Source organism: Sminthopsis crassicaudata, chromosome 4, assembly GCF_048593235.1.
Source record: "Sminthopsis crassicaudata isolate SCR6 chromosome 4, ASM4859323v1, whole genome shotgun sequence".
Classification (NCBI taxonomy): Eukaryota; Metazoa; Chordata; class Mammalia; order Dasyuromorphia; family Dasyuridae; genus Sminthopsis; species Sminthopsis crassicaudata.
Genome location: NC_133620.1, coordinates 39,418,938 through 39,436,373, shown reverse-complemented (window position 1 = coordinate 39,436,373; position 17,436 = coordinate 39,418,938). Strand labels below are relative to the sequence as shown.

At 32.5% G+C, this 17,436-nt stretch overlaps 1 protein-coding gene across 1 annotated transcript in view; it reads right to left on the bottom strand.

The window, feature by feature from the left end:
• The window catches only part of SYDE2 (synapse defective Rho GTPase homolog 2), an 81,868-nt gene that overhangs the window by 9,095 nt on the left and 55,337 nt on the right, over positions 1–17,436 (bottom strand). Inside the window, 1 exon segment of the mRNA XM_074266350.1 lies at positions 6,579–6,760. Coding sequence (XP_074122451.1) covers positions 6,579–6,760 — 182 coding nt within the window.

Below are 17,436 nucleotides of genomic sequence, written 5' to 3'. Positions count from 1 at the left end.
CGTAATCCATTTTATTGCATTTTTATTTGTTAAATGTGTTTCAATTATATTTAAATCTGTTTTGCTCTGCATTTGGGAGAGTTGTGGCAGCAGGCAGCTCTGTACTGATACCTCTAGATGATCTTGTCTGTGGATAGGATAAAATTGAATTAAATGTTAAATCCTGAACCAAAGAGTCTCATCAGTAATTGGGAGATCACACAAGAAATCTTGTGCAACTATCCATAAGGGAATAACCAAATGGATGAAGAATGCCTATTGTTCAGACTAGCAAAGGTGAGATCCATCAGTAGATATATTTTAACTTTAACATCATGCATAGATGATGAGCTGGACTCAAAACTGAAAAGGAGGAAAGCAAGACAGACAGTTTTTTGAGACAATAGGCAGTGCTTTAAATTGACTTCAAACTTCTCTCAGATATGAAGGCCCATCTTTTTAACAACAACACTCTTCTGGTGATAATATATGGCAAAGTCTATCAGCTTCTCTGACAAACTAAAGCTCAGAGACAATAGTGTTAAATTTAGATTGAAATGGAGCCCTGAAGTTAGGTACTAACTTAAATATTGATAATTTGTGTTTTTCTATGTTGTCACATTTTATTTATTTTACTAAATATTTCTCAATTGCATTTTAAGCTGATTCAGGCAGGCTCTGGAATACACTGCAACACATTACAAATGAACACCGAAGTAACATAAAGTTTGTCCTTGGAGAGCCATATGTTCTAAAAGTGGTGCCAGCCATGAGGAAATCAATGGACATCCTGTGTGCTCTCCACAGTGACTTCCATGCAATGTCAACAGATCAAAAGGAAGGCTCTCAGCATATCGGGTGAATTGTCCATGAAGGCTTTACAAGAGGCGAGGAATGAGAAGTCTTTACTAGCTATGAAGGACTGCACTCATTAACAAGATATCCATTTAGAAAACAAAATCGTTAAGCAATTCAAATATTTATTGTATGTGTATTAGATATGATACACTATGATAAATGCTGGAGATATGAACATAAAAATAAAACTACTCTCAATAATAGCTAGCTTTTTTCTATTATCTCAGTTTAGCCTCACAGCAAGCCTGGGATGTACTTGCTACCATCATCCCCACAGGTAGCAAAGTAGTTCAGTCAACAGAGCATTGCAAATGCATAAAGGACACCTCAGTTTACATCTGGCCTCAGATCAAAGGCAACTCACTTCCTTGTTTACTAGTTTCTTTATCTGAGGGGAAGATAATGATACATAGTTGTGAGAATAAAAAAGTGGTAATATTTGAAAAGTGTTCTGCAAACCTTATAATAGCACTATAGAGATCTTATGTTTTATCACCATTATTATTACTTTCCAGAGGAGGCTCTTAGACAAGGTTAAGTGACTTTTCCAGGGTAATATCTTTAGTAAGTACCTGAATAAAGATTCAAACTTCGATCTTCCTGAACCTAGATACAGTATTCCATCCTCTACATCACTTACATTCTACTAGGTGGGATCAATATACACACATCATAACATGATACAAAGTAGAAAGTAACAGGAGATAAGCTCAGAGAAGGTTACCACTCTAGGGAAAGTTGAATAAGTAGCAGGTAAACAGGAACAGGGAAGCCTTTACAAATACAACTAGCATCTGAGCTGAACCTTGAAAGAAAAGAAAAATCCTGAAAAGCATAAATGATGACGAAGTATATTCCAAGAATAAAGGATGGCTTATGCAAATGCACAGAGACAAAATGCTAAGTTTAAGGAATAGCTAGTGAGTTATTTTGGTTGAAATATAGAATATGTTTTTTAAAAATTTGATGAGGGGAATAACAGGTCAGATCTGTATCCTGGTGTTATGGGCCAGAACTCTGAATTTGAAATAAAGGATGTTTACAAGGTACTAAGGGGAATTGATGAGACAATGGTTATCTAGTTTAGCATGGTTCAGTATGATTGATTTAATCTTACAACAAATAATGGTTTCTTCATGATGTAATGATTGGTTTATACTCAGTGTGAAGCATATAAGCAGGGACTGAGAGCCACAGAGGAGAAGCTTTCAGAGAGCAGAGAAGACACAGGAGCTCAAGCTCTCAGAACCAAGGACAGACATTCATTTGATCTTTAGTCAGGCCACTGGTGGCAGGCTCTCCTCCTGCATTTTTCCACTGAGACCAAGGCCGGTCTGAAAGGCTCTCCAGAAAGCTGCCCAGCCCAAGGAAGGAGATAATAAAGAATCTGGACTAATAAAAAAAAAGAAAGCTAGCCGGGCTCCAGGAAAGGAGACAAGATTCTGAAAGAGACAATAAAAGATTTGGACTTTAAATCCTGGCTACTCTTGTGGTGATTACTGAACAGAAAGGAAGGTTGCCCCTAAAGACCCCCAAAAAACTGAACCAGAGAACATTACACCCTGGGAATAGATTTTTATTTTTTTTACAGTTTTTGCAATTGTATAGAATATGGATTAGAGAAGAGAGAAATTGGTGGTAAAGAGACTAATTATGTATAAGACTATTATAAATAGCACAGACAACCAAATTTCTAACTCTAAGAATCTTTCCTAGCTTTCTGACTTAAAATGATAAATGTACAATTAGTGATTAGTTCAATAACACAAATTTAATTAGAATATTGAAAGCAAATGAATAAGCTCATTAACAGCACAAGAGAATGGCAAAATGGTTAAAAATACAGAATCCAACAATGTGTTAAGATGAGAAATATGGTTTAAATATTTAAAGAGAAATAGAATGAAAGTGAGAACTATACTGAAATGTATCATGCTTCAGGCAATTCCAAAAAGCAGGAGTAGAAAACATGATTACAGATATGCAACATAAAAAATGATACTGTCAAGAGACAGAAACAAAGAAGCTACATCATTCTTAAAAGCAGTGCAGACAAGAAATAATGTAATTTTTAAACATACATAATAAGCACCAAAAAGCACAGAATTAAACTACATAAAAGGCTAACTAAAATGAAAAAATAAAAGATCACTATTATTATAATTGTCCTTAATACTCTACTTTTGGAGTTGGAAAAAAAAATCTAAAAAGAAGATATATAAAATTATTTAACTGAAAAGACTTAGAAACATTAAATTAAAAAAAAGCTTACAGTTATTCTGAATGCAAACAATATACATATATATATATAACCTTTATAAAAATCATCATATATTTGTATGAAAATTGGTCAAATGCTGACATTAAAAAATCACGAATAAACTTGGAAAGATGGAAATAATGCATCCATTTAATAAAGCATTTAGTAAGAACCTAACAAAACACAATTCAGTAAAATTTTTAATTAATGAAAGTATCATAAGTAAAAGGTATAGACCTAGTAAGGAGTGAGATTCTAAATAAAGATTAAGTTAAAGAACAAATTATAGAAACAATAAAAACTAATTTAAAGACCAAATACATAGAAACAGTAATTTTTAGTTGAAAGGGAACTTAAAGCTTATCTTATAGATAAAAAACTGAATCCAGCAAAGTGATATAACTTTCACATGTTTACACAAATAGTTAAATGGAAAAATAAAGATATGAACCTTGGTATCTGAATTCAAATCCAATTCTTTCCACTGCACAATGACGACTCCAAAGAAAATAATAGCAGGGAAACAAAAAATCAGAACTTGTGGGATTCAACTAATACAATCATCAGAAGAAAACATTTCTCTCTGTGTGTGTATGCAGTGATAGAACATAAGGGAAAAGTTAGAAATAGGAAAAAAAGTTTAACAATCACCACCTCAAAGAGATCCTTTGTGGAAAACACAAAGGAGTATTATTGTCAAATTTCAAAAACCCCAGATCAAAGAGAAAATTTTGCAAGAAACAACAACAAAAAATTTCAAATATGCTGGAGTTGCAATTAAATTGAACACGATTATCAACAGCCACTATAAATACCATAGGACCTGGAATAACACATGCTGGAGCAAATCAAAAGAATTAGGCTTGCAGCCAAAAATATCACATCCAGTAAAATTATCCATAATATTGAACACATACCAAAAAAAAAAAAGTCATTCAGTAAACTTGTAGATTTTCAGGGCTCTCTCAACCAAACCCGAACTTAGGAAATGTAACATATAAGAGCCAATAACAAACATTAATTTCAAGGAACTCAATATGGACAAATCATTTATTTTTTTACATGGAAATGCATACCATATGATTAAGATTGACATCAGTAATTGAGTAGTTCAAAGGAAAGATCAGGGCAGAATTGAATATGATAATTCTAAAAAGGGAGGAATAGGTAAACTTGGTAATTATGTTATGCAAATGTAGTACAAAGGAAAAACTGAACAGAGGCATTAGAGAGGTGAGAAGCACTCATAGTTCCGAAAACTTACATAAAGAATGATTAAATAGAGATACACACATACACACACACACACATAAAAGGGGAGGGAATAGCATAAGGTGTAGTATAAAAGAATGAGTAGATTTATAGCAGTGAGAGAAGATGTGTATTCGGATGGAAAGGAAAAAAGGAGGGAAGGGTGCATAGGATAAGGTGGGGTGAAGAAGGGTGCTTAGATTAACAGAAGTGGAACAAGGTCGGTAGATTAATGGGAATGGAACAAGGTCATAAAGAGGGAAGGAAAGTCGGAGGAGAAAAGATAAAAAAGGGATCCATAGGAGAGGTTAAGTTAAGCAATAGCAAGGCAAATTGAGGAGCAAAATTCATGTAGAAAAGTTAGCAGAAATAGGAAATAAGAGAGATATCCAAACACTACACAGATCAGAAGTAGAATCTGTAGTACTAGTACTACAATAGTAATAAAATAAATAGTACTAGTAATCATTGATTTTATTTAAAGTCAAATTTTAAAATTTAAAAAAGAGAAAAATCTACATTATATGTCAGCCATATTAATAGTTTTAGATGCATGCTTACATATGAGTAAATGCATATGTATGCATATATATACATTACATGTGTGTGTATCTGAGTATATGTGGATATGTATGTAGATATGTATAGGTGTATATAGATACATGTATGTGTGTAGGAATACATGTGTGTCTCTGTTTTACATATATATATATGTGTGTGTGTGTGTGTGTGTGTGTGTGTGTGTGTGTGTGTGTGTGTGTCTAACTGTTGCCTGCTTGGGGCAAGAAGCGGTAGAGGGGAGAAGCTGAAAAAGAATAAAATAAAAAGTGTACATCAGAGAACAAAAGAATAACTTACAAGGAAGCAAAGAAAAGATGGATTTCTTTTATTACTATATATGCTTTCTTGAAATAGAAAATTATTGTTATATTTTTTGAATCTTCTCTGATGTTCTGCTGGGAACCTGACAATGTTTTGTTTATTTTCTTTTTCTGTTTTTCTTTTTCTATTCTGCTTTTTATTTTGTATTTAATATTAAAAAATGCCTAAAAAATGATAGACAAAAAGGGTCCTTTAAAATCAGCAAAACACATCTTTAAGTCAAGAGCTGGCATTACTAAGAATAAAGGAAAACTTGAAGCCTTCCCAAATTGCTTTGTAGATAAAGGAAAGAGGTTTTGCTTGAAATAGTGCTATACACGCTAATTAGAGCGATAAGAAATAAGAAATAAATAGAGAGAATAAATATCAGCAAAAAGGAGAAATTATTCTTATTTGAATGTCATAAGAGTCTAAAAAGTTCTAGAGGATAAGTGAAAAAAAGTGAGATGTTTAATATAAGTTCAGTAAATAGAAGACCACAAAATACATTTGCAAATATAAAAAGAAAATTATAATACTAGCAAAATCAGGGAAGAAATGCTAAAAAATAAAAAAAATTACATTCAAAATAAATACAAAATTCAGAAAATGAGTCATACCATGAAAATAAACTCAAGATTTGCACAAATACAACTACAAAATATTCAACACAGAAATAAAGACCTAAATGAATGGAGAACTATCCAAAGTTCATGACTCAACTACATGATTATAATACAAATTGTGATACTACTTAGATTATTCTACAGATTTAGTATTATACCAAATGATCACAAAGCTGTGTTGTACTTTATGGCACTAGACAAAATAACAAATTTATTCAGAGGGGAAAGACAAGAATTTCTTGGGAAATAATTCTTTAAATGTTTTAATGTCATTATACAGAAATTAGTTTTTCAGAATGTTGCACATTTTTTTCAAATCTGTCAATGACTATGGACTTTAAAATGTTAAAAAAAATACTGACAGATTATAGTAATTGATCAAAGAAAATGTTCATCAGGACCAAAATCCAATATTAGTAAAAAAATTATATTAAAAAACAAAAGCATTCAAAACCACATGGTTATCTCAATTTCTTATTCTTATTTTAGATCTCAATAGTACTGCTACTCAGAGATGGCTTCCAAAGCATACTATCAACAATACTTTACCTGATTCTAAAGGAAACAACCTGGAAAAGTGGCCTTAGTATACATAAAACTTAATTTACCAGACTGTTAAAGTAAAAGGAGTATAAGTTAGACCTACCAATTCCATGAAAACTAAAAGTGGAGACCAGCACATATAGTTCTAGCATCAATTGTTGTCCACTGTCATCACACTGATTACTAATCATGCTGCTTACCTTTTCAATATCAGGCAAACAATCCAGAAGTTCAACAGTGTGCTTAGAGTCGCTTGGGTCATTTTCACAACCATTTCCAGTCATTTTCAAAGGATTTTTGGCCATGGCATCTAACACTGCCTCATAGAGCTGCTTGGTTATCAAAGGAGAAGGAAGCTCTCTCAAGTAATCCTTAAGGACACCTTTGTGGAAAACAAAACAAAAAAACAAATACAAGATAATTTATAGTTAAGAGGGTGAAGAAATGCAAGAACAAAAAACAAAGTAACCTCACATCATTTTGACTTTAAAAATGTGATAAATTTATAGACAAATTTATATAATTTTACATACTTGGATTAGTATCTTTAAAAAAAGGCTCACTCTTGATGCTTCTAAAATGTTTTTTTCTTACATAAAAAAATTCACAAATACACAAATGGTCAAAATAATAAAGTTAATAAATAAATACCACATCAATGTTAGTCCAACATTAACTTAAAAACAACAACAACAACAACAACAAAAAAAAAAAAAAAACCTGGACCTGTGATTCTTAGGTATAGGGAACCCCACAAAAAAAGAAATTCCCACTATTAGTTTCTAGTTTTGGAAAGTTACCTAAGAAACTGAGATGACAAATGACTTATCCACAGTCATAGAGTCAGAATCTATCAAAGACTGGACTTTAACTCTTCTGGAAGGTTGGATCTTTATCCATCATTCCACCCTCTCATTAATTAATAACAGAATCACAAGCCTAGCAATCTAAATTCCCTTTATAATTATAAATGGAGTCCCAGACTCCTTTAGTGTGTATTATGCACAGAAGTAAGATTTTGATTGTTCAAAATTGTATAATTTCAAGGTTTACTGGCAAATTTCAAACACAAACTCAGATGCCCAAGTTCCCAAATGCTCTAGAAACACAAACACATACATGTGTATATATATATGTATATTTATGATATAGCATAAAGGAAAGGCATGGGTAAGAACTCAAAACCACTTTCATCATTTTAGAAATAAATATACTAATGTAGGACAAGTATAGTGAGTTAAGAAATAAGCATCTCTATGCTGCTCATACTTGAGGACGGTGGTGGTAGGAAGAGATGGAGGAACATTTTGTTAATAACTCAGAACAAGCAGTTGGACAGAAATTGCAACATGACTAGAGTTAAATAAAAGACTTAGAGTTCCAAAAGGTCCCAATCATTGCAGCTAATACTGATGCAAGCTAGGTAAATGATCAGCACTACTTGGAGTTTGATCTTTTACATTAAGTTATAAGAAACTACCCATTCCATGAATTTTAATGAAATCTTTAAAAGCATAAAAGGGGGAAAATTTAAATTAAGGGCTAAAGTTCTATTAAAACAGAAAAAAAATATGTAAGAAAAAATTTAATATACTGTTCAGTGGTCAAACTATAGATGTGCTCATTATTACAAAAAGCACATTGCTTTTTGGGTAACTAGAAATGTAGAACATGAACTTTTATAAACACATTTTAGTGTAGCTGTATTTGTCATTAACAATATATTCACACAGCATTTTCTAATTATATGACAGATAACCACCTACCTGGATTATGTAATCATGGAAAAAAATTATAATACCTTGTAAGCTGGCAAAGACAGTTAGTCTATGGCCCAGAATAATGCAAAGAGAATCACTAGATTCTCAACTTAACTCTTTTATTCCACAATAGCTATATATCTGAAGAAATTTTCTCTCACAAATCACAAGAATATTTCACAGGACCATTGGAATATTTTATCTGCAATAAGCCCTATTTGAAAAAGCTTGGCTAATGCGATTAAATGAGTTTCCCCAATTTTATAATTATTTCATATAATTTCAAATTATATAAAATCTTTCTGGTTGTAGGCAAAGAGCTTTGTTTCTTCAATGCAGAAATAACCTCATTCAAACAAAATTATCTACCTGTGACATTTTCATTGCCATGGTTTAGGAATTAAGTACATACTGATATCCATATAATGACAATAAAACAAAGAGAAGACCCTGAGAACATTGTTGGGTGGGTAGGCCTCCTGTATTAGAACATGAACAAAAAAGAGACACACAAAATGGGCAGACATAAAGTCGCCATCTCCATCACTAGAGTGAATGCCTATGTTGATTATACAGTTCTACTGTAGAACCAAAAGAGTAAATAAAGTATTTAAGAAACAATTCTATTTGACTCAAGAAAAATGTGGCAGTTTAATCGTAGAGGAACATTTGGTGAAGAAACAGTTTTCAAATGTGATTTGATTAGGTCTGTACAGAAAATTCACTGGCATAAATATAAAGACAAATCACTTGGTAAAAAGATTTAGGATATTGCTTCATTTGCATGTCAACAATTTGATGATTTAAAAGGGCACAGAAAAAAATTTTATTGAAACTAGAAAAATGAGTAAAAGAAACAGTTTCAAGGATAGAAAACAGTAAGTTGGACAGTGTTAAGAACTTAACACTAAGCTCATTTTCAAAACTAACAACTTTCAGAACAGCTCTTCCTCAAAGACTCTGAATGCATGGTGGAAAAGTATGACTCATGTATGACTTATTAAAGCATTTGCTTTAATATATATGTATCTGTCATATTATTTCTGATTGTGTTTAAGACCTGAATATATCATTGTGAGTGCCCATTTGTGTAACTAGAAATATACTTTGTAGGATCTCAACAGTTAAAGTGGTAAATAAGGGGAAAATATTTTCCTTTCACAGTTAGCCCTAGCATCTTGAAAGAATCTGAATATAAGCTGTATGGTAATGAACTTTCTTTGGGAACCCAGAAATGCAAATGTTAAGAGCAAGTCTAATAGAGTAAGTTGGTGTCTACAAGGTCAGGTAAGAGGTATTAAGAAACTGATTTAAGAAATGCAGAACATTTGTATTACATTAAGTTACAACCAGTTCCAGAAAGTAATTATCATTAGATCAATGTTAATCTAGAGGTAAATAGTGAAATACCATGGAATTCTTCTTAGCTCTGGTCTATTTAACATTTTAAGCCATGAGGTAGATGAAGTTAATACAAGCATGGTATTTAAAATTTCAAATAACATCATGACAGGGGGAGAGAGAACTAATACACTGAATGGCAGAATTATAAATACAAATGTCAGCAAATTAAAAAATAGGCCAGACCTATAAAAATTGAAAATAATTTTTTAAAATTTAGCTTAGTAAGAATAAAGGCAAATTTGAATGCATAGTCAAAATGGCAGATTAGAGGCAGCAATTCAATTGAACTCTCTTAATATTCCCATTCAAGCAACTTTATAATAAAGCCTCAACTCAAATTTTAAAGTGAAAAGCCAACAAAACGTCAGAGTGAGAGATTTTTCTGGCCTAAGAAAACTTAGGAGGTCTCAGGAAAGCTCCGTAATACTGGGGTGGCAATCTAGTGGCCATAGTGGCCAAAGTACCAGCAACAACACATTTGGAAACATTCAGTCCAGAAGTGGGAAGGGGTCAGACATTGATCAGAAAAAGATTCCAGATGCCTCCCTGTTAATAGTGGGTGTAAGACAATGAAAGATGCAGATGTGGAGGAGGGAGAGAAGTTTATATAGAATGCATACATGAGACCACAGCAGGAGGTTTGGGAGCTTCAACCTAAGAGATGGAAAAGAGGTCAGACAAATAGCCAGAGGACTCTGTGGCTAGCCCTGGATACAGCTGCCACTGACAAGTTTAACATCATATACATTTCTAGGTAGCAGTTAGAGCACAAAGATGAATACTAGCACTTACAGCAGCAGGGGAACTGGGAACCTGGTCATAATTCCAGGACCAAGAGGAGTGCTATTGCTTGTGACTACAGGAGAGCAAGGGTTCTTCCTGGTGTAGACCAGAAAAAATGAGATGTAAAATATATCTAGGATGTAAAATATATATAGGAAAAAAAACAAGTGAGCTAGAAAATAGATTGAGAAAAGATCAAATCATTTAAGAATCATTGGACTATTTATGAACAAAAAAATGGGAAAGTAGTAAAAGCACATTTCAAGAAATCTCAAAATTCCCTAGATGTCTTAGAACCAGATAATAAAGTAGAAATTTTAAAAATCTACTAATCACCTCTTGAAAGAAATCTCAAAATAAAAATTCCCAAGAATATCATAGTATACTGCAAGCAGCCAGAAAGAGATCATTCAAATACAATAGAGCTACAATCAAGATCACACAAGATTTAGTTGCCATCACTATGAAGGTAAGGAGGGCTAAGAATATGCGATATCAGAAGGCAAAGAAACAATTACAATTAAGAACAGTTAAAAATCAGTATAATTCTACAGTGGGAACAAACTGATACTTTTACAGAGGTCTTTCAAATATTATTGATAAGATCAGAATCAAAAAGAAAATTGGACATGCAAACAACAAGATTCCAAATCACCACAAAAAGGTAAACATTAATGAAAAATATTTACCAAGTTAAACATTTTACATTCTTATTTAGGGTGATGATGCATGTAATCTCTTAGAACTTTACTATCAAAGTTTTTAGAGGAACTCTAACCAGACAAAAAGTTTGAGTGTGATTCTATTATGTTTGAATGATTTAAAAAGAATAATGGAATGGATAAGAAAGAATACTACAACAGATACAATGGAAGGGACAGTGGAGAAGAAGTGAGCAATACTTGAACCTCACTTTTATCTGAGCTGATTCAAGGAGGGAAGAATATACATAGCAAAATATCTGGGTACAGAAACTTATCTTAGCCAATAAAGAAATAGGAGGAAAATGTAATAAGGCAAAGTGGAGGAGAATAAGAGGGAGGCAGTGGTCAGAAGCAAAACAGACTTTTAAAGGGGGAGGATAGGATAAAGAAGAGAAGGATAAACTATTAATAGTCATAAGAAAAAAATCTCTAAATCACTAATAATTAAAGGAAATGCAAATGTAAAACAAATTGATGGTCACATCTCACATTCATTAGAAATGACGAGAGAGAGAAGAGAGATGAGAGACGAGGAGAGACGCGACGAGAGAGAGAGAGAGAGAGAGAAAGAGAACGATAAATGCTTGAGATGTGAAAATGGGAATGACACTACTGCATTATTGGAACCATGAACTAATCCAACCATATAAGAAAGCAGTTTGAAATTAACTTTGATCCAACAATATCACCACAAGATCTATACCCAAAAAATATCAAAAAAAAAAAAAAAAAAAAAAGAGGGAAAGATACAGATGTACAAAAATATTTATAGTAGCTCTTTTGGTGATGGCAAAGAGCTGAAAGCTAAAGACATTCAACAATCAAAGAACAGCTGAATAAGTTATACTCTATAGATGCAAAGGATAGCATCTGGGCTATTTTGCACAGATATGCTATTTTGTACACCCAATAGCTGTATTGTAGCTATTTATTCTATTGTGATATAAGAAATGATGAAAGAGATTTCAGAAGAAACTTAGGCAGGCTTGTATGAACTCAGAGAGTGAAGTGAGCAGAACTAAGAAGCAATTTACAATATTATAACAATAAAAACACAATATTATAAAGATAATTAACTGAAAGCTATTAACTCCAATCAGTATAATAATTACCATTATTCTAAAACTCAGGGTAGGTAACTAGAGATAAATAAGTAATGGACTCAAAGAACAGAAGTATATTTTATTCTACTTCTTTCTTTTTCTTGCCTTCTTTTTTATGGGAGGAGAATACGGCCAATGTGGAAATTTTTTTTCCATGTCTATAATGAATTCTATTTTTCTTGTCTTCTTAATGAGATGAAGAAGGGAAAAGAATTTGGAATTGAAAATAAAATAAAACTGAATTAATAAAATAAAAAAGGACCTCTCTTACTTTTCTTGAATACCAACTCTCTGTTCAGCATTTTTGTTCTGTTGTTTTCAGTGTGTTCTCCTTTGCAGAGAAAACAGAAACAAATACCACATCTTCTGTTGTACTCCAAAAGCCCTTTTTCTACCAAAAGACAAATCTTCCTTTCTATTGACCTGAGTTTTTCATAGCAGCCTAAGCTCACTATTTATAGGACTGCCACATTCTCCTGTGTTTCTTTTGTCACCTAGAATAAATTTGCTGGGGTATTCCCTTTTTATCCACATGGTCTCTTCAGACAAATCCCATTTTCCTTTCCTAAATGGAAGTGTTATCTTTTGTTTCTTCAAAATTTCATTCTAGAGCATTTCTCAACTCTGCTAAGCTGACCTTCCCTGAAGCATTTTACCCAATCAGATTCTACCTTTCCTCTGAATTCTCTTAAATCTGCTTATCAAATATCAAGGATACGTATCAGATTATAAATAGACTCCTCTATTACAAGTTCTAAGGAGAAGTCATCTTTCCAGATTTTCTAATTTCCACTGCAGCAACCAGCTCATTCCTGTTAATGGGGTTAGTTCCTCCCTTTTGAAAGATGTAATCACTCAAAAAGCTCAAAACTTTTTTCTAGGTTTGTTTCTCAAAGAATGGCTGTCTAGATGTTTACAAATCATGCTTTTTCTTATATAGAAACATTTTGCAATGCAGAAGTGGCCAAAAAAAAAAAAAAATCCAGCTCAAGAATAAAGAGAACACCAATGTTAATCCTAAACTGGTCCAGAAGTAAGACATTTTAATTATTTCAGTATTAACTATTAAATGACTATTTTTTTGCAAAGAAAATTTCAGAAAGAGGAAATCACAAAAGTTAAAACTGACAGTACTAACTACAGAAAATAAATGATTTTACATCAATCAAGTCTACGTTGATAGAGTTAGAAAATAAGTGGTAGACTGGGAAACATGTGCATTTTATATCACTAATAAAAATCTAATATCCAAAATATATAAGGAATTGGAAAATATATATCACAAGAGCTTTTTCTCAATAGATAACTGTTAAATTATATGAATAGTTTTCAAAAGAATTCCAAAGTATAGTTGAAAATATAAAACGTTTTCCAAATCTCTAACAAAATAGGAATACATCTCTTTGGTTTCATTGTATCACGTGCAAACTGACCATAAGAACAATCTATGTTAAAGAAACTGTGAGAAGACAAAAATAATATCAGAATTACGATGTTCTCAAATTTGGATATTAATTTGAAATTTTACAATAAAAATAACCAAACTGACCAATGATCTTCTAAAAATATACATCAAGAAAATAAAGGAAAGAAAGCAAGCTAATGTAGACAGCTAGATAGCACTATTGGTGAAGGCTGAATGACTCAGAAAGCAATGAGAGTACCACAGAAGAGACAATGAATTATTTCTTGAATTTCATGGCAGAGAAGTGTAAGGTTAAGATAAAAAATTACACACATAGAATTTTGACAGCTTTTCTTTGTCACAAGAGAAGGTACAATAAAGGGTGATAGGTTGAAATGATCTGACTACTCCCTCAGAGATAGTTGAGGGGAAAAGACTAAAGATGAGACTTGGAGTCTGAAGACTCTCTCTATACTCAGAGCTCTTGGGGTGGAGTGTACTGGGCTAAATTAATTAGGATATGAAGGAAAAGAGTAAATTTGGTGGTGACAATGGTTTAACTTGTCTCTCAATTATCTCATGTCTCTCAGGGTGATTTGCTGGTTCCCTTTTGAGGGGAACATCTGGCTGATACTCCATTTTAAACATAACTTTTCAAACATCATGGTGTTCAAGTACTCAAGCAGAATATAAAAACGCTTTCCTATTTCAACTCAACTAAAATTTATATAAGCTAAGTCATATGGAGAAGAAAAAAATCATTTAAATCATGAGACTACCATTCTCATCTTTAAACTTCTAATTTAAGTCTCTCTCTTCAATAAATAGCAACATTCAGTATAAACAGAAGACAACTAAGTTCCAATCAGGAAGTGGAAATAACATTTTTGTATCTGCCAACTAAAGACACTGTTAATCCCCCAGGGCAGAATAAAAAAATACCATCCATTTTCTTCTTTGACAAAGCAAGACTTGTTAATTCTTACAAAATTCAATATGATTAGCTGTAAGCCTTACCCTATAATGCAATTATGAAATTAAATTTGGACTTAAAAGGTTTTTAACATGGTATTCCTTCAATACTTCAAAAGATGGGCGACGACACTGGCATGGGTACAATTCTCTCCATCAACATCTCACAATCTTTCTCCTTTGGAAATAATAATGAATGTGGTACTTTAAAGTTGAAGGAATAGTTTCTTTACAATTCTGTGTGATGCAGAGGAAGGAGTATTGTATTTGACACCTGGATTCAAATACTTGCTCCAAAATTTCCTAGCTGTGGAGAGGGAAAGGGGGAGTAAAGTATCTTCTCACATCTTTTTGTTCTATAATTTTGCAACATTCAGCTTCAATTGAGTTGTAATTATTCTTCGTTTCATTTACATTGCTATACTTACTGTATATCATGTTTTCCTTGCTGTGTTTTACTTCATTTTGTTTCCATATGTGTAAATCTTAGCATGCTTCTCTGAATTCATCCTGCTCATTGTTTCTTACAGCAAAGTATTCCACTACATCCATGTACCACAATGTGGTTCTTTAATCATTGATTTATTACTTGATTTATATATCGGTATTTGATTAATAATACAATTGAATAATTGATATAAATATATTAAGTTGATTAATTGATTATATAAATTATATAATAAATGTCTATACAGACATCACGTTTCACAGATGGAAAAAATTGAGGCTAAAAGAAGATTTCAGTGGTTGGTCTAATGTCAAACATCTATAGAAAGTGTAAGAAATGAAATATAAACCCAGGTCTTCATGACTCCAGTCTTTCCACTAAAACATGCTCCTCTGTAATAATTTCACAAGGTTGCTGTGAAGAAAACACTTTTTAAACAAAATATCAAAAGAAATGGATATTCATTTACAAAGAAATCAAGAGAGGATGGACCATGATAATCAACAAAAACATTTATTATGCAGACAATATGTGAGGTATAATAGATAAATAAAAACAAAGCAGGGTTTCCAACATCTAGAGTTTATATTCTAATGAGAGAAAAAAAATGCATATGTACATATATATGGTCCAATAATCCAGATGTTTGATTTCATTAATGTAGGTGTAATTTCTCTATCAATGTAGACCACAATCTATTCTGACATGACCATCCCATATAAACCTTGGTCCAGTAAATTCATTAGGCAGGTTCAACCTCTGTACGAGAGGACCCTCTCAAGTCAAGTTTCTTGATGTGGTAAAAACATATAGCTTCTTAATCAATTGTACTTCATTCTCCTTACATGGTTGGCCCATCTCTTCGTGTGTTCTTTGTTATATACTTCTCTAAATGACATCCTTCACAATTCTTCATAATTCCATATCTGTAATGTGTTACAGCCTGCTCATTCTACTAATGTGCTTTTCTGTTGCCCTTTGGGTGATGCCCTTTGGAGAGTATAGTCTTCCATGACTCAAAATCATATAACATCACTAGACTATTACTAGTATTAATAGCCTTTGTTTCATGGAGAAACTTGGAATCATTTTAAAAACTGTACTTTACCAAAGGTAACAGCTTATTTTTCACTTCTTGGCTTACTTCACTACATGTCTATTTGTAGTGATTGTCCAACACTGATGAACAAGCTGTCAATACAACTGCAATTTATAGTCTAGACAACAGATTATAAAAATAGTCTGAGAAAAAATAGCCATAGCAAGAGTTTTATATGATACAGAGTAGCATTATTCAGATATGCCATATAATTCCATAGAAGACCATGGATGAACTATTTTGTGTCCTAAACATCATGGTGGAAAAGCAGCATGCATGTGCATCTTAGATACATTCTTTTACTCCAGCTTCATATACTATTAATATAACCCTATAGAAAGAAAAGGATAGAATTCTTTTTCCATAACTACTAAAGAAAGGCAATGTTTTTTAAAGATTAAAAACCCTAGAATTAAAGTACAGGTATAATTCCCTCCAAGATACAAGAACAAATGGCCATGAAGAAGTATTTCAAGTGGCAATGGTTCATTGTATCCTTCAAACCACATATTTGAGGTGAAATCAGGAATTAGATATGTATAAAACTTGTGAAAGTTCTGTTGTTACATTAGGGAAATTATTCTAACCACCTAATATCATGGGACCATAGCTCCTTAACTTGACACCTTGGTTCGATGATGTACAAAAACAAAAAACAAAAGCCCAACAATCTGTCAAAGAATGGAAAAAAAAAAAAAAAAAACTTTTGAGATTAAGAGAGTAAGGCAATGTCATATTACAAAAAGAATTTGGTGTAACAGGGCTAATTCTATTTCCCAATGAGTGACTTATTGTTTTGCTGAATTGGTCATTGAAAATTTACTACAAATAACCAATTATGACAAATGGCTACAGAGATTTTGGTTCAATAATATTCTCTTCAGTGAAAATATCAGATGCTGTGCTATTTTCTTTAACTTGAAAAGGGGTCTTTAGTGCATCAGCATGGTCCCATGGAAAGAGTACTACATTAGAAATCAGGACCTTTTTTTTTTTTTTTTTTTTTTTTTTTTTTTTTTTTTTTAAATTTCTAGCTCTGTAATTTGCTACTTCAGTGTACCTGGGCAAGTCTTTTAACTTTTCTTGGCCATTTCCTTTGTTCATAAAACAATAAAACTGAACCAGATTAATCTAAGATTCCTTTCCAGCTCTAAATCTATCACAACATGGCCTTTTTTTGTCCTGCCATCAAGGAGGTAGATCCCAAAAATTCCTTTCACTAAATCACCATACCCAAATATAAAAACAGCAAAGCCCTTCATAACTTAGTTCCCTCCTAACTTTCCAGTCTTCTTAGACTTTACTCCTTACCATGTCCTCTGATTCAGTGCCACTGGCCTCCAGATTGTTCCATGAACAAAACACTGGTTCTGGCCATTT